We start from the raw sequence: 18,755 nt of genomic DNA, 5'->3' as shown, positions 1-18,755 counted from the left end.
TTACTGCAACATGAGGATTCCATCCATCACAACTGATGATCTGGGATCTGCACCCTCTCAAGGCCGTTTGCATGGACCAACGTTCCTGCTAGGCGTTAGCAGGAGTGCATACACAAACAATGCTGTTTCAGGGAAGAAGGGCAGAGTCGTCCACAGCGGTGACAGAAAGTTAACACCAAACAAATCTCAGGTAGAAGCGAGAAGAAGAAAGACTCGTAGACAAAAGAATCAGAGGAACCACAACACTGGGTCTGAGTTAATTCTAGTGAGTACCTTAGCACAAACTTGTCGGATAAGACCGTCCCGGAGCTCCAGTTTCGGATGCTTTATATGCACTATAAAATTCACGGCATCGCTAGAGTAGAACTACAATTTCATAAAGAGCATGTGCCAAGAAACATATATGGTCCTCTTCCCCAGACGGAAGCATCAAGGTAGCAACCTATGCTAGCATGCTTTGGTTGACAATGTTTCTCTACAATTCTGAAATGGCCATCATTACTTCAGTGGAAGTAGCAAAGATTTAAATCTAGCTAAAGTTAGAGATGCAGGGTAACTAACAGATCAATCAGCAGCATAAACAATTCGATATGGTTCTTCAAAGCACACCTGGAATTATGATCCGGGATGGAATTAAGATGAGGAATGAAGTTATTTATATTGATCAGTTTCATGATACATTTTTAATAAGTCCCATAATATACTTTTGAATCTAATACTAAAAATTAAACTTGATTCATTATAAATGAAGGCAAAGATAATGAAATTTAAATATTAGATTAATAGGAGAAGAGACATCCCAATGATCCACCAAAGGACATGACAATGTAACTCAACTTACACTAGTAAAACTCATTTCACTTGTCCCCAAATGATCCAAACTGCTGCCAAATATGCTCAATTAAGTCCCTTCTTAGTTGGCTTTGTGCTGGTTGAGCACAAATTGTATCATTTCTCTGGAGTACATCAGTGAAGCAATCGGCAGGCCTATTGTTGAAGTTTGATGGTAGAACAGCCGATATCCCTGAAGCTTCGCTTGGTTCAAAATAGGAACTTGCCATATCTTTCTCGTCCTCAATTGTCATGTTATGGAGTATGACGCAAGCTTGTATAATTTTCCCAAGAGTTACTCTTTGGAAAAAACGTGTTGGACCACAAACAATGGGAAAACGAGATTGCAAGACTCCAAATGCTCGTTGGGCATCCTTCCTTGCCTCTTCTAGATATTGTGCAAACAATTGTTCCTTTTCGGTTTGAGGGTGGGGTATTGTCTTCACAAATGCAGTCCATTCTGGGTAGATTCCATCAGCAAGATAGTAGCCTATATCATATTGTCTCTTATTGATGGAGAATTGCACCTGAGGAGCTTGCCCTTTCAAGACCTCAGTGAACGATGGCGATTGATTGAGCACAATGATGTCATTGTTGGACCCAACTACACCGAAGAAACCATGCCATATCCAGAGGTCTTGTGAAGCAACAACTTCAAGAAAAATTGTGGCTGCACCGTAATCACTATGATTAAGTCGACGCATCCATTTAGGTGGGCAATTTTCGCACTTCCAATGCATACAACCAATGCTTCCCAACATGCCAGGGAAGCCACAGCCCTGGCCAATTTGTAGTAGATGCTGCATATCGACACTAGTAGGGCCTCGCAAATATTCGCTGCCAAGCTTGTCAATCACCCCTTCCGTGAACCGCTCCAAACACTCCATTGCTGTACTCTCACCAATCTGTACATACTCGTCAACAGCATCTGCCAGGGAGCCACGAGATAACATACGAATAGCCGCTGTGCACTTCTGCAGAGGTGAGAGCCCTTGGCGATAAAAACCATCTCTCCTTCTGGTGAAATAGGGAGACCACTCGCCTAGGGCATGGACGATACGTAGAAAGAGGGGTCTTCTCATCCGGTACCTTGTTCGGAAGAGCTGGTCATTACAGACTGGATCTTCAGAAAAGAAATCAGCCACAAGCTGTTGATGGCCCTGTTCATGATTTCTCCCAATGAACCTTCTACTACCACTCCGGTGGCAAGATGTACCAACTTGTTGAGCTTCAATTTTAACCTGAATCTTTGCAGTGATCCGCTCGAGCAAATTGTGCAATACACTTTGCTCAGCAATGAATTCTTCCATAGTGTATATACCGGCAGGGTCGATGGTGTTGCTATCTTCGGAATCACCTGAGCAAGAAGATGTGTCTGATTGATGGGACATACCTACAAAGATAACCAATGGTTCATGCTTCGACATGTATGAACAAGTGACATGCTCCAATGATCCCAACTTCTAATAAAGTTAAGCAGAAAATTAGCTTCCTTAATGTTTATTTGGTTTCTAGAAAGGAAAAAGCTGATCCTTCCAGGTGCATGTGCAATCAATGAAAAGAAATCATCTATACTCTATATAAACTCATATATAGATTCCAGAGCCTGGCTTATTTTCATCTTACCTCTTACTTGCAGTACGTACACTATGCTACTATTGTCCAAGAAATACTCAAACCAAAGGTTAAAAAACAACTGTGCAACAACCAACAATTATCAAAGATCACACTGCCTCTGAATTTCATCCAGAATTCAAATGCCATGCTCATAAAGGGTTCTGCACTCCCCTCTCTTCTTAAGACAAAGCCAGGGGAAGTCTTCTCGCTGTACAGGGGCACCTGTTCCATAGACTATGTCTTCTACTTTCAAGTTGCTTAGAAATGCTATACTTTAAGGATGAATCCATATGCACTATGGGTAACTTGGTATCGTATATTGGCATATTGCACCTTAACATTGTCCAATCATTTCCTAAAAAAACTGAATACTGGGCCTAACGTTCATTGAAAAAAGAACGAGGACAAACTTTAGGGGATAATCAAGGCTTTGCATTCCATGAGCACCCAACAATCCCCCAACTAATGCAGATAGAAAATAATTGGACACTAACCTAACTAATCCAGCCATCTAATTTTAAAGTCTCTCTCAGAAGTCGAATGTAGTCACCACAGACTAAAATTCAAAGCAAAACAGGCGGAATCGGAATCGGGAAGAGGAAAGCATTACCTGCTTCGCCGCTCGTCAGGGGCGATTGGTCGCCGGAAGTAATTTAGGGATACGACGATGGGAGAGGCAAATGCCCGGTCCTAACTGGATCTACTCCTCACTGTTCGAGCACCCGCGCACGGAGAAGCGAGGCGAGCCGCGAGCGACGGTGACTGGCGAGGAAGCGGAGCGGCTGCCGGCGGAGGACGCAGGCGGAAATGGGCTAGGGTTCAGCGCGTTCGGGACAGGGGAGACACAAGCGGCGTTGGCGCAACGCTGTGAAGGGTGGAGACGAGGGACTGGGTGACTGCCACAGGCGGCGATGGAAGCCGACGCAGTCGGCCGGCGGTGAGTCGCGAGCACGAGGCGAGACAAGCCGCGGGGGAGAGAGGCGACTCGGGAGCTTTTTTTATTTTTATATTTCGAAAATTAAAAAATTGTAAAACTAGGACGTCTTTGAAAAAATTGTAAAAATAGGTTCGCTCTCGCACTTCCAACTCGTGATAGCCTTTAAAAAAAATATCGTCTTCCTAACAAGTGATGGGTTAAAAAATAAAAAATATTATATTCTATTACTCTTAAAATTTAAAATATTGTCAAAATAGTTATGAAAAAATTAAAAAAATATGTTATAGAAGATGCTATAATCAATATTTTCAAAAAACTCAACTCAAATAATTACTTTTACAATAAAAAATAAAACAGACAAACTTTATAGCGACCGGTTAAAAATAAAAAATATTGCATTTATTGTTTGTATAGTGAAATTTATCTTTTTTATTTCTTATTGTACATATCATATTTTATCTAATTTTTTTAAGCTAGATTAAAGTATCTCAATAGTGTTTTAAATTTTGAGAACAATGAAACATATATTTTTTTAGTTGATAGGTTTATTTTTAAATCTATCGCCTGTTGGATGGAGGAAAAGTATGGTTGGACAGCTTATTTTATAAAAAAATTCAAACAATTCCTATTTATATAAATTTTTTATTTTCGCCTGCCACCGCGTGCAGGCTGCTCGCGCGCGCGGGGCGCACGGGGTGGTGTGTTAGCCGTGAGGCCTGCGCCGCCCGCGACGATGACCAAGGCGTCAGGCGTTGCCGATCATCGGGCCGGCGCACGGCACGAGCAAAATCACATTAATCCATCAGCGTCGCGGACTAACCTTTGCAAATAAGACGTTCCAAACCAGGAAATGTTGCACTTTTTAGACTTCTAATATTCAGGTTTAGGGCAAAGGTCGCAGCCATTCAGTAGAGAACGTAACCATCGTGTTTTAAGCAAGATCCTGCATGAAAAAATGTACACAGTTAAACGTCACATTTCATCATATCTTACTCAAAAAATCTGCAAGTCCTAACGTGCCGTATCCAAACATTATTGATTTAATGTGTTTATAAAGAAATGACTATCGCGGTGTAAAATCATTTGCTGTTATCATAACATATATTTCAGATATATATCCTATCAAATCTGCAAGGCAGTCCATAGTTCAGTAATCTGTGCAGCTAATATAAGTTCATGACCAAATCTTTCAAAATGTGATTTACACTGCCAATTGTAGCCTCATTAAACAATGATTGCAACGATGACTGCCCAGTAAATAGAAAAAAAGGATTGTAAGCTTAATGATCTCTTCCACACTTGATAATTTTTGAATGCTCAGGTTGACAGCGCATGGAATAGTGGCGAAACGCTAATTTTTTTTTACAAGGGATATTAATGTTACTGAAGAAATGCAGTACGTAAATGCCAAATACAATGGAAGGAACAACAACCCTGCAGGAGACATAATACATAAACATATATCTTCTTCCCCAGTTGGAAGCATCAAAGGTTACATATGCTAGGATGCTTTGGTCGGCTATGTTTCTCTACAACTTGGAAAGGGCCATTATTACTTTAGAGGAATTAGCAAACATATCTAGCTAAAGTTAGAGATGGAGAGTACCTGACAGAACAATTTGCAGCATGAACAATTCATTCTGGTTTGCTTGAAAGCAAACCTTGAATAATGATCGGGAATGAAGGTTTTTTGTGTGTGCCTGTTTCAGGGTACAATTTTATTAAATTCCAGAACATAATTCTTTTGGATATCAAGATGCTAATACTTTAACTATGTTAATTGTATGAAGTCAAAGATAATGAAGTTTAAATAGATTAATAGGAGAAAGATATATCCCAGTGATCCACCAAACGACATGACAACATAAACCTATACTAGGAGAACTTATTTTACTTGTCACCAAATGGCCCAAACTGCTGCCAGATATGCTCAATTAAGTCCCTTCTTAGTTGGCCATGCGTTGGTTGACTACAAAAGGTAGCACTCCTCTGGAGTACTTCGGCTAAGCAATCGGCAGGCCCAGTGTTGACATTTGAAGGTAGAACAGCTGATGTCCCCGAAGCTTCACCCGAGTCAAAGCAAGCACTTGCCATGTCTTTATCATCCTCAACTGCCATGTTATGGAGTATGATGCAAGCTTGAATGATTTTCCCAATAATTGCTTGTTGGAAGTAACGTATTGGACCACGAACGATAGGAAAACAAGATAGCAGGACACTAAATGCTTGCTGGACATCCTTCCTTGCCTTTTCTTGATATCGTGCAAACAATCCTTCCTTTTCTATTTGAGGGAAGGGTATTGTCTTAATGAATACAGTGCATTCTGGGTAGATTTCATTGGCAAGGTAGTAACCCATATTGTATTGTCTGTTATTGATGGAGACTTGCACCTGAGGAGCTTGCCCTTTCAAGACTTCAGTGAACAAAGGTGATTGATTGAGCACACTGATGTCATTGATTGACCCAACAACACCGAACAAGCATGCCATATCCAGAGGTCTTGTGAAGCAACAGCTTCAAGAACGATTGTGGCAACACCGTGATCACTATGATTAAGTCAACACATCCATCTAGGCGGGCAATTTTCCCACTCCCAGTGCATACAACCAATACTTCCCAACATGCCAGGGATGCCACAGTCCCGGCCAGTTTGTAGTAGACGCTGCATATCGACACTAGTAGGGCCTCACAAATATTCTCCGCCAAACTTGTCAATAACCCCTTCCGTGAACCGCTCAAAACACAGCAATCAGTACATATTCATCAACAGCATCTGCCGGGGAGCCACACACTAACATATGAATAGCTTCTGTGCACTTCTGCAAAGGTGAGAGCCCTTGGCGATAACAAATATCTGTCCTTTTGGTGAAATAGGGAGACCACTCGCCTAGGGCATGGACAATACGTAGAAAGAGGGGTCTTCTCATCCGGTACCTTGCTCTGAATAGTTTGTCATTATAGACTGGATCTTCAGAAAAGAAATCAGCTACAAGCCGTTGATGACCCTCTTCATGATTTCTCTCTATGAACCTCCTATTACCACTCTGGCGGCGAGATGTACCAGCTTGTTGTGCTTCGATTTTGTCCCGAATCTTCACACTGATCCGCTCAAGTAAATTGTGCAAGACACTTTGCTCAGCAATGAATTCTTCCATAGTGTATATGCCTGTTGGGTCGATGGTGTTGCTATCTTCAGAATCATCTGAGCAGGAAGATGTGTCTGATTGATGGGGCATACCTACAAAGATAAACAATGAAAAATGCCTCAACATGCATGATTTTTCAAGGCAGGAGACCAGATCAAGATGGAATGGATTCGATTGCTCAGAAATGAGCTCACCCTACACGTGGTTAGGGTGAAGGATGATCTTTTTTCTGGCTTGTCTCTTAGCTTATATGTACCCTATGTGTGGGATGTAATTTCTTTCTTTTGTACATAAACTCTTTTTATCTATCATATTAATATATAGCACCATCAAGGACTCCCCTACAATGACATGATCCAACGATCCCAGATCCTAATACAGGTTAGCACCAAAGTTAGCTATAATAATGTTCATTTGGTTTCTTCAAAGGAAAAAAAATGTTTGCATCTCACTTACAAAATAAGCTCAAGAAATGTAAAGGCACAATAGTAGGACTTCAAGGATTGTTCCAGACCAAACCATTAGTAAAAGAACTTGCAAATGAAGTACAATCAATGAACAAATAAATCATATATACTCCATATAAAATCATATCTAGAGCTTGACTTATTTTTATCTTACTTTTTTACACTCAGTATGAACACTATACTACTGTTTTCCAAGCAACAATTCTTGAGCCACTTGATCATCTATTGCAGAAAGAAGTTCAAAAACAACAGGACAACAACCAGCAGATTACTCAAAAACCACTCTGCCCCTGAATTCCATCCGTCATTTAAAATGCCATGCTATTAAATACAGGGGCCTCTGTTCCATAGACTATGGCTTCTACATTCAAATGCCTAGATATATGATATTCTGCAAGCGTGAATCTCTCTATGCGCTTTATTGGTAGCTTTCTATCGCATATTAGTATATCATCCTTAATAAAGTTCAGTTATTCTCCAAACTAACTTAATTCCGGATCTAATGTTCTAATTCATCAGCTCCTAGCGCTGTGGGCCTGTGGCTCTAAAGTTCAGCAGAAAAAAGAACGAGTGCAAACTTTAGGGGGATAACCAAATCAAGGTTCTGCATTCCATGAGCAGCTAAAAATCCCCCCGATTGATGCAGACAGCAAGTAATTGGACGCTAACCTAACCAATTCTATAATATGAGTAGTTGAATGTAGTTACTACCGCATGTCAATGCGAAACAGACGAAAGAGTAATCAGATGAAGTCCCACGAGATTAAGAGGAAGACAAAAGTAATACCTGCTTCGCGTGGGAGGTAGAGGGGTCGATTGATCGGCGTAAGTAGTTTAAGGAGACGAACAAGGGCGAGGCAAAATGACGGGTACCGACTGGATCACCCCTCACTGTTCAAGCATTGGCTGCGAACGGGTCAGGGAGAAGTGAGGCGCGCGACGGGGACTGGTGAGGAAGAGGAGCGGCTGCCGGCGGCGAGCGCACGGAGCGAGCGGTTAGGGTTTAACGTCGTCCGGACGACACATGCGGCGGTTAGCGCAATGCTATGCCGGGTGGAGAGGAACAACAGTCACCGCCGGCGGTAGAGGCCAGCGCAGGGAACGGCGCAACGGGCCGGGCGGCCGGCGGCGAGTCGCGAGCGCGAGACAGACCCGGCGGTTTCTTCCTGCTAGCCCAAGGTGTCGCGGGCCTCTCTCTTGTATGTGCGGCCCAACGTCGGCGTGCGTGCCCATTGATTCCAGCCCACCTGATACTGCGTGAGGCGCCAAATACGGCCCAGCCTCCGACGCAACGTGAGCTAGCAAGCTGACAACGTCGGGTGGCTCACATCTGTATCTCTATCTACTATTACTACTTAAAATGTTTAAGTTGCATTCTTTCATCTGCCACAGTTGGTCGATCAGACGAAGCATCGCTGTCCGATCGCACACATCACCCTTCATCCGCGTGCGCCGCCATGTGGGACTGAGCCAGCGAGCGTCCGCGTCGTTTGTTCACTCCCCATATTTCGAGTCTCGACTCCTCAACCAGTCACAACACCTCCTCCCTGATCCGCATTGCCGAAGCACCTCCTCCTCACTCCACGTCACCACAGCGCTGGCTCCCTCCCTCCCCTTCGGTCCTCCTCCCTTCTCCCTCTCTCCCTCCCCTCCCCGTGGTCCCCCAGCCTCGTCGGATTGTACATCTCTCGACTCCTCAACTAGGCAAAATACCTCTTCCCCGATCCACGTCATCAGAGTGTCTCCTCCCCGCTCCGTGTTGCCACAACACCGGCTCCCTCCTTCCCCTCGGTTTTCCTTCCCTCTCCCTCTCTCCCTCCCCTCCCCGCGGTCCCCCAGTCTCGCCGGATTGTACAGGATCCACGCGGGATCTAGCGCCTTCGTATGGCAAGATTTCCACGGGATCTGTTGCCGCCTGGCCGTCGATATATATGGCAATGGTGTAATGCACTCGCAGGGAGGACACGCCAAGCAGGAAGCAGGGGAGAGGGAGGTTCCATCTGAGTAGGGGAGATGACACAGGAAGGTGAGGGAAGTTTGTTTGTTTCTCCCAAATGTTGAACATGTGAATTATGATTGAAAGTACAGGAAGGAGGAGATTGACACACCTCTCATTCTTTGATTCCTCTCAGGTTTGAGGTTATGCTGAGAAGCAGGTGGAGGATCAGAGCCACGCTCCTCGCTGTCTCTTCCCCTTTGCCAAGCATTTGTCCTCCGCCAACTCCTAATCCTCGAAGGGGGTTTGATCTGGTGCCGAGGAGGAGGAGGACAGAGGGATCGCTGCTATGCATGTTCTTGCTGATGTGGTCTGTGCGTGTGAAGATGGCTACTGTTTAGAACGATCCCAAATTTTAGCTCTCAGGTACGTTCTACTGTGCGTGTGTTCTTGACTCTTCCTGGAGATCTTAATTCCATGCATATTGAGTTTAGGGGGATTGGTCATGTTCTTCCTGTTCTTGCTTATATTGGCTTTTAATGCATCGGTAGAGAGCAAATTTTAAATTTAATTGGAGCTTTTCTTCCTTGCAATTAATTCTGAATTTCTTTAACTTCATATCCTCAACTTAGATAGGTTCAGATTGCAGTCCGATATATTGATCTCCTTGATACTCTATTTCTTTATTACGAGTGAAAATAGTTACCCAAGTTCATTAAAAAAAACTACCCACGAATACAAGTAAATTTAAGGTTGCGTATCAGTTTGCAGTGTGCTTCGGCATTGCAGTTGTACTTATATCATTCCGAGTTGTCTAATCTGTTGTGCTTAAGATTGAATACAAGTGAATTTGTATTGCCTTTCTTGGCCTTTTACATTGAAAGTTTGTTGTAATGCACCATATTAAAGGGATTCATTTTATCTCACAGTAATGTGAGGCAGATATTATGTTAGTAGAACACCAAGAAGATATCTTCTCTTTAGCTTTCCAACACTGGAAAGATGGAAACGATGAGTGATTAGTGGGCAAGCCGGTTTGTCCTTTCATTATTTGTTTTAGGACATATGACTAGAATGTTTCTTTTATTGAATTATTTCCGACTTATTTTATCAATTTTAGTTTTATAGTGTCATTCACTTCACAGTAATATATCTCTCTATTTCTTTATTACGAGTGAAAATAGTTACCCAAGTTCATTAAAAAACTACCCATGAATACAAGTAAATTTAAGGTTACGTATCAGTTTGCAGTGTGCTTCGGCATTAGAAAACGTTCGAGTGCTTCTACTGCTGAGCAACTCATGTAGCTTTTCTTGTTTTACTTTCTCAATATATTTTTCTAAGGTGTATCCCTGCTGACTGCAGTTCAGTACTCAAAACGGCATATTTTTTTAATCTTGATTTTGCAGCAGTCATTTCAACACTATGTTCTATTTGTTATAAATTTTGAAAAAAATCAACATATCGTGCTTTTTACCTAAATTTTCTATTCGTTATAAATTTTGGCTCCTAGTGTATCATAAGATATCTGCTTGTGATAGGAAAAAAAGGACAAGTGCTTGTAGAGACTCACTTCAAGTATTCCATGATAAATAAGACCAGAACCTATTGCAAGTACTGCTCGTACTAGCTTCTCCATATGTCATCCATTTGTACCTGCAACGTTATTTGACACGAATTAAACAAGGCTAGGTAAAAATCTACAGAAGGCAATACTATAGGATGCATCCAATAGACAATCCTTCGCTCCTTACTCTCCAACTGTTCCATCTGCGCAGATTCTTGTACCCAGGTATCTACAATCTCTAAAAGTCTCAACTGCATACCTGTGCAATCTGGAATACCATAGAACATTGTGCTTGAGAAATGATTACTGTACTAAAATTTGAATATTGGTAATTTTGTATCAGTCATGTAGTATGCAAGAAAAATAATATAATTTCACCAGCTTTCACAATGCCATAAGCTAAAAACTTCTGCATTCAAGGTTTTTTTTTCCAGCTTTTAATTTACCACTAGATTAAAATGAACTCACTTCGGGAAGCTCAGCCCCCATATTGGACCTAGATACTTTTCTTTTTCAGCCCCAAGGCTTCCGTAAATAAACAAGTAATAGAGTATACATTCCAAATTACTTCTTGCAGTTAGGTTTTGACGAGAATCACTGCTGACCACAATTCCAAAAGCAAAAAAATAATCAGAACATCCTAAGGAAGCGAAGAGCTAGCATTGGTTTAGCTTTTGTAAGATATTGTATGGGCAATTGGTCATATATGTATAGTATTTTCTTATCTCACAACCATTTAAAACAAATATCATTACACCTGTATTTTTTGTTGTTGTTGTTTTCCTTTATATTTGTTTAGTATCTTCTTATTTTTTACGGGTTGCTTGCACCACTGATTGACATAATTTGACTGTATTGTAATTTAGTAGTTGCTCTGATTTAGGATCATCGTCTTTGTGGCAGATGACTGTTTCCCAAGTCAGGTCAGGTTGCTCTTATTCTTAGCATCTTTCTGACGGGAGAAGTGACTGGCTCATCCTGATCAAGGTTTTTCCTCTTAGCATTTTTCTTACTAGGGTTAGTGCTTGTCTTATTCGGATTAACACTCTTCATTTCAGCATTTTTTTTTTACTGATGTTAGTGATTGGCTTATCCTGGTTAAGGGCCCCAAACAAATGGTCCTTTAGCTTGGGCGCATCAATTTTACCCTTAAAGAACTCACTCAAATTAGAAACAGTAACCCTTAGGCATTCATATATTTTCTGCATCTCCTCCTTCCCGACGATCTGGCAAAATTCTGAGACCGGTCCAAGAAGTCCCCAACCTGCATGAATTGTTGGGGTAGATAAACAATGTTTTGTGTCATCCAATGTAAAGTTAAAGTCCAAATTCATAGGACACTTATACTCGAGTTACCAACACCTCTTTCCGAGGTCTTTGAGATCCATAATCCTTCAAAATTGCTGGCACAGAGCCCTTGCTCCCATAAACCCTCCACTGAAACTAGCTGCACAACTAGAGATCCATAATCTATCCTTGTCCATATTAATTCCAACAGAATTATATATGGAAAGTAATTTATCAGAATTTACGCATTTCTGTTTAGATTTTCTTACCTTTATCAGGAGCATAATATTTCTCCAAATCCTTCTGCCTTTTTATAGCTGTCTCCATAACAGTCTTCCCACCATTAACAGTTCTTCAACTCCTCCGATCCTTTCCACCAGCACAGGACACCATTTTTGCTGCTTCTTTGCCCCTTTAGTCATATCAACAGTATCATCCTTATTCTTGTCACTTGGTAGCATAGCATTTGTCTGATATGTGGTTCATTTCTCTATATTACTACTGTCTGCCCCCATCATTCCTTCAGTCTGGTTATCCTGCTCCTCATAATATCATCCATTTTACTAACCCTTGATCTTGAATATTTATTTCTTCCAAAGATGGCATAATACCTCACTACAGCAAAAACAGCCTCTGGAGACGATTTTCCATTTCTCACCTATCTTTATATGCCCTCGAGACTGGTTTAGAACCCGTGTCAAATATAGAGACAGTTTTGATAACCGTGTCTACATCCAGAGATGGTCTACAAACACGGCTGAGAAATGAAATTCCAAATTAAATTACTAGGCATTTAAAAGACCATATTTAATTTGAATTATTACCATCTCAAATTTGAATTATTACCATCTCAAATTTGAATTAGAAGAATGAGATTAAACACGTAGAGACGGTTTGTGTGCTGCTATAAACGGTATTGCCCGTCACTGCAGCCTACTTCTAGAAGGATTACAAACCTGTAGCATGTACGCATAAATGCACTAGTTTGTAATGTGTATCCATAAAGGGATCAAAGCATCTCCACGCTCCTGAATTAACATGTAAAAGCCAGTAGCCTTCAACCAATGAGTCAACATTGTCATTTCTTAAAAAAAAAAAATCAGCATTTACACATGAGTAGTACTGAAACAGGAATTATGCACTTCATGGCACTAATAATCAAATAAACATAAAGAAAACTGCAATGTCCAACGCAAATTTTAAAATTATAAGTTTTATATATCATTTATACCTCTCATCCTAATAAGTATATGAGTTTTACTATTTTGAAAATGGCGTTTGTAGATGAACTTGAATTGTCTTGTACCTCTTCTCCTCAACAAGAAGAGGTCACAGATAAAGAGGTCATTTCTCAGGAGAAAAAAGAAGAAACTCAGGTGTAGAAGCGAAAGCGATGTGGCTGAGGCAAAAAATCAAATGTCCATGGGTCACTACACCATAACTCACGTCAATAAGGAAGGTGTGCCAACACAGTCTCAGCAAGCTCAGACGGCATATGTCTCAGCAACTCCGTAGAGCATATGTCTCACTTGGGACAAGGATCAGGAGAACCTACCTAAACTGGAAAGCCATGCCGCAGAGTGATAAAAACTTTTTGTGAGAAACAATTAAAACACAATTTGATGCTTCTTGGAGGTCGTGGAAAGACAATCAATAGCCAAGATGGGCACGGCAGGGAAGACCTTTAAGAAGGAGTTGTATAATACATATATGGAGTAGGATCTTATCTCCAATAATATTATTTATGGGTACTTAGTGGATTAATAGACAGAGTTTGTGGTAAGGTGCCAGTCTGAGGAATTTCAGCAGGAAAGTCAGGCTAACAATGTGTGCCAATCATGCAACACGCACCCCCACATACTCGACACTGGTGGGTACACACGCAAAGAGTTGGATCGGGATAAGGAGGATGAGTAGGCAGCTCGGGAGAACCACTCCACACCATTTTCCTAGATCCCAGAGTGGTGGGCTCGAAACTAGTTTTGAGAAAGGGCCATATGCTCGTCTGATGATTCTGTCGCCTTTAGGAAGCCAGAAACCGAGCAGGTGGCTCAAATGATCCTGCAACTTTTGGAAGAATCCACTCAAGGATCATTTTAGCCATCTCAAGAAAAAGACATACTAACATCAGCTCTGGGAAACAAAGAGCATATGGGTCGCACATGTGGCATAGGTGTTTTTGTTCCATGGAAGTTAGGATTCTCTGACGATGCTGATTCATAGGAGCCGAAGGAGAAACAAAGCTGAGCGTGAAACAATCGAGCGCGAATGGCTGAGAATGGAGATTGACGTTGAGGTCGAAGCAAGGATGAAAGAAAAGACAGATATGCTTGAAGAAAGGATATAACAACGGGTCGAGGAGCGAGAACGGGCTATGAGGCAGTAGGATGTAGCCACGACACTTGAATCTCCACCGGCTCAGCACTGGATTACCTGTGCATTTGCACCAGATAACGCTCCAGATAACATGCTCGGTCAACATGACTTCCCTATCGAGGGATTTCAAGGTGACCCCCCCCCCCCTGGTCGACGACATCCCAAAAGAGATCCCTAGTGAGAGATACCCCATCGTTGACATAGAGGTGACCACCAAGTGCAAGCTTGTACTGCCTACCACTGTTGACTCCGATAACATCATTGAGGTTGGCATGAGCTTGGCATTCCCATGTGGTGGAGAATAAACTATTCATGGAGTCCCGCTATAGCCTGGTTATGTTAGGGTGTCAGTGGACATGGTATATGGGAATTGCATGTCCCTCCCACTTCATATTCCCCCAAAGGACGACATCAGTACACTTGGGGAGGCCGTCCACTCCTTCATCCAGCGGTCAAAAAAGTTCATAATACTGGTTGTCCCTCCACCGCCTCCACAGCCTTGACGGTCACCATCTCCAATATGCGATGGCAGCGACTTCTCTTTTCATCGTGCTCCGCCAAAGGTCAAATCTCATTTGCACCACATAAGCAACAACAATTATCCAGCAAATCTGGCCAACAGTCCACCAAAACAGCACCTCCCGAAAAGCGCAGAACCAGCAAACAAGTGGACAAAAGCAATGAGGTAGAAGAAGAACATCTGTCAAACACCTATGTGGTAGGCCAGCTGTTATTGAGCAAGAAAGCGTTAGAGCAATTGGGCTGGACAAGTATGATTCTGCATGAGCTATACATGAAGAGGATCCATGAGGAAAAAACATCTTTCTTCTCATGGTTTTAGCATCAAGTACCAGCGGCGCATTTCCTGAAACCAGCTAGAACCTTCCTCGTGACCTTCGAGGATTTATTCCTCCTCTACCATCGTGACATGATGGACGTCGGCCTAATAAGATGCTGGACACTGTAAGTGTTATTAATCATGGTCTATGCTTAATGAGTCGCCTAACTTATTGATACGCTCATTCATCTACATTACTCTTATGTGTAGACATATGATTCAAGAAGCTAGGAGAGAGAATCTGAGAATTGGACTCCTCAACCCACATGTCGTATGTGGATCAATAATCACTTTATCTCCAGGGTGGATCAAGATATACGTCGCGGAGGCCATGCTCGCTCTCTGTGGAATGAATGACCTTATTCTTCTACAGTACAACTACAAAGACCATGAGATGCAAGTTTGTATGTATACACAAAATCAACACTGTATATACTTGGACCCTAGGAACTATGACACAGAGAGGTATTCAGATCTGATAACTTGCTGACAAGGGTGTTCACGAAGTATGTTTGGATATGATGGCTTGTACGGAGAGATAAACCCTCACCGAGCCACCAACATAAGTTCTCGGTAATAATTTCTCCGATGCACATCAATTTACTGATATAATATGCATTCTATAGAACCAAATTTACCGTGCATAAATTTCTGCAGTGTCCCAAGCAGGCACATGGTATCAACCTCTATGGGTACTATGTTGCCCAGTATATGATGCAAATCGTTGGCTCTAGTTCACCAGTATATCTATCGGTTAGTGTAATTATAGTATATTAAAATGCAGTTTTCATCGTTGTGCCTAACTATTTTAATTTTCTTCTTTAGATACATAAATTTCCTGCAAATACTCTCGAGAAGGACAATCTCATGTATATTCAAAACCGGCTCATCTATTTCATACATGCAGAGATCATAAAGGAGATGGGCGAATTTCATGATCACGACAACTTTAGGAGCCAAGGTTTGTAATCTCAACAGAAACTGGTTAGTTTAATATATTGAAAATGCTTGTATCTTACAGTCTATTGATGTATTATCATTTTATGACTAATGATATAGAAAATGAAGCAAATTAACTCATTACTTCTCTTCAGTGTAGTAAAGCTAATTTGTTGGTTTATATATTGTTAGGCACAGGGTTGACTCAAGAATGAAGAATGAAGAATAATTTGTAAATGTTGTGAGGCTTCGTAATATTGACATTTTACTTCTGTTTATATATATGATTTTGTATGATATGTGTGACTTTGTGATATTGAATGAAGATATTCGATCTATTGTGTCTATGATATATTGTGTATGGATTTTGAATGCAAATGATAAATCTGTTGTTGTTTGAATGCAAATGATCTACTATGTGTGGTACTTTACTGTTGTATGTATAATGTTAGTTTATATTCAGTAATATATAAATTCAGTACTGTACATATGAATGTACAAATGGTTCTAAGCCTACAACCGTCTGTACAAATGCACAACAGATGACTCCTGTTTCTAGTTTACAGACGGCTCGCAACTGAAGTCGTATGTACTGTCTCATAATATAAATGACTCATTATTGGATTCATCTGTAATATTACTATATCACAGATGGTTTGAATCTTCTGTGATATTCTATAGTACAGATGACTAGTTATTAGAGTCGTCTGTATAAATTTTTTTTATAGACGGTTTAAAATCTGTCTGTACGAATCTGATTTATACATATTTTTTTTATAGATGGTTTGAAAAAAACATTTTGCATGGTTCCAAACCATCCGTATAAATAATTTCTCTCCTATACCTAAGGCAGTTGTACTTACCAAATGTGTCGTCTATCATGACACTGTAGAAATAACGGTCTGGCCACATCCCACTCATATGCATCTCCCTGAGCACTGCAAATGCCCTCTGCTAATGCCCCCCTATCACAGAAACATTCGATATTGGCTTAACTCCATCAGCCTCCATCTCCTTCAATAGTATCTTCGCATTCTCCCCCTCCATCTCCTTCAATAGTATCTTCGCATTCTCCCACTTCCCATCCCATGTGTAGGCGTCCACAAGCAGTCAGTACGATGCCTCGTCCGTTGCAACACTACACTGTGACATTTCATCGAGAGCACCAGTTCGGCATCCTTGAGCGATCCAATCCTCATATATCCTCGGCCTCGACGACGATCCCTGCCGCGCCGAGCACGGAGATAAGCGCGCTGATGGTGTTGGACCGTGGTGCTCTTTCTCGAGCTTGTTTGTTTTAACTTTGGAACATGAAAAAAATAGTTTTTAGATTATAATTCATGAAAAGTTAGATTGTTAAAAGCTGAAGGATAAAAAACTGATGACTGTTTGGTTACCTGGATTGTGAGAGGATTGGATAACGGCTTATATTTTGTAATGTCTGTAATGCCCTTAGTTTTTTATACATATTTCTCCTATTTATTCATTTGTAGCTATTTTAGAAATACGAATTTGCAGGATAAAATAGTAAATAAAACATATTTATATTGTATTATTTTTTTAATCATCAAATAGCAACTGATACATCAATTATATAAATTGTTTAGTCCATAAATTAGGAAATGATACATCATTCATATTCTCGCATGAACAATCTAGTTTTTTATAGCAAACAAAGTATCAACAATGTTATCACGAAAGGTATTCATATGTCCATCTTCATCTCCTAATCAATGGCCACCACTTCAATGAGAGGGAGATCCTTCGACTGTTGGAATGTAGTTTTTATTTTAATCACACATATCAAAGTCTTGATCACTAATGGTATTATCTCGAATAAAGTTTTGAAGAGCCATGCATATAATTATTATTTTTTGTTTGCTTAACCATAGGATAACTTGTCAAATCCAATAATATCCTCCATTTCATCTTCAAAACACCAAATAATCGCTCGATCACATTGCAGAGAGATGAATACAAATGATTATAATTTTCTTTTTTACCACTAGGCGATAGGCCTTGTTGAAACTCCTGTAGATGGTACTTCTCCCTTTTGTATAGAGCTAAATAGCCCTATTGATTAAGATAGTCCGAGTCAACAAGATAATATTTTTCTAACAAATAATATTCAACATGAAGCATATAGTTTTTACTATGTTGTAAATGAGATGATAATGAGACGATATACAACAATACCTTGTGGAGGATGTAAAAACTTGTTGCCATATTTATGTAAAGCATCATTGAACACCCTCATATCATATACTAAGCCAGGCCATCTAGTAACAATGAAAGTGAACCTCATGTCAAAGTCATATACGACTAACACATTTTGAGTCAAAAATCTATGGCATTCCACATGCACAACCAAATTTATCAAAGGCACAACAACATGTATATGTATACCATCTATTGTGCCTATGAAGTTATTGAAATATGGTGAAAAACGAGGATCTTAAAGCCTACCATGCACCATCCTAAACTTTGGGTCCCTAGTTTTGATAATATCTACTACAAGTAGATTGACACTATCCAACACATGTAGGAATTTCCTACTAATTATTTCAGTTAACCTCTCAAACTGGTTTGTAACTTGGATAAATGATTGTGGGGCTCTAATAGTTCATAAAACATGCAAAAACATTCAATAGAACTCATACGTCTCGTTGACTTAAAGCCATAATTTGACACTAACAAGTCATGAAACCTATCAAAAAGTGGCATACTCATCCTAAACATGTTATAGCAATCTCTAAGATCATTCAAGTTTTTCATAACCCATTGTATATTTGAGAGAACAGATTCCCTCTTCT

General features: G+C 40.7%; 1 protein-coding gene, 1 long non-coding RNA gene and 1 pseudogene across 3 annotated transcripts; 1 reads left to right on the top strand and 2 right to left on the bottom strand.

Annotated features, from left to right (window-relative positions):
• Nucleotides 1–758: 758 nt before the first annotated feature.
• On the bottom strand, nt 759–6,622 carry LOC133892099 (uncharacterized; annotated as a pseudogene).
• Nucleotides 858–2,222, bottom strand: LOC133892101 (uncharacterized). The gene has a single exon (XM_062332840.1). The coding sequence runs from the start codon at nt 2,220–2,222 to the stop codon at nt 858–860; it is 1,365 nt and encodes a 454-aa protein (XP_062188824.1).
• Nucleotides 6,623–9,139: 2,517 nt separating the features above from the next.
• LOC133893033 (uncharacterized) lies at nt 9,140–16,313 on the top strand. 2 transcript variants are annotated; one of them, XR_009904429.1, is made up of 4 exons: nt 9,140–9,361; nt 11,406–11,489; nt 15,911–15,964; nt 16,135–16,313. It is a non-coding gene; the product is annotated as an uncharacterized LOC133893033 (long non-coding RNA). The 2 variants fall into 2 exon arrangements; XR_009904428.1 differs by having other exon boundaries at nt 11,406–11,519.
• The last annotated feature ends 2,442 nt before the right edge of the window (nt 16,314–18,755 follow it).

Source organism: Phragmites australis, chromosome 15 (genome assembly GCF_958298935.1).
Source record: "Phragmites australis chromosome 15, lpPhrAust1.1, whole genome shotgun sequence".
NCBI classification, from domain to species: domain Eukaryota; kingdom Viridiplantae; phylum Streptophyta; class Magnoliopsida; order Poales; family Poaceae; genus Phragmites; species Phragmites australis.
The sequence above is the reverse complement of the archived record's forward strand: the minus strand, read 5'-3'. Positions and strand labels throughout refer to the sequence as shown.

What these genes read in the sequence shown, in the direction of transcription:
- LOC133892101 (XM_062332840.1), bottom strand. Translation starts at nt 2,222, where the DNA reads ATGTCCCATCAATCAGACACATCTTCTTGCTCAGGTGATTCCGAAGAT.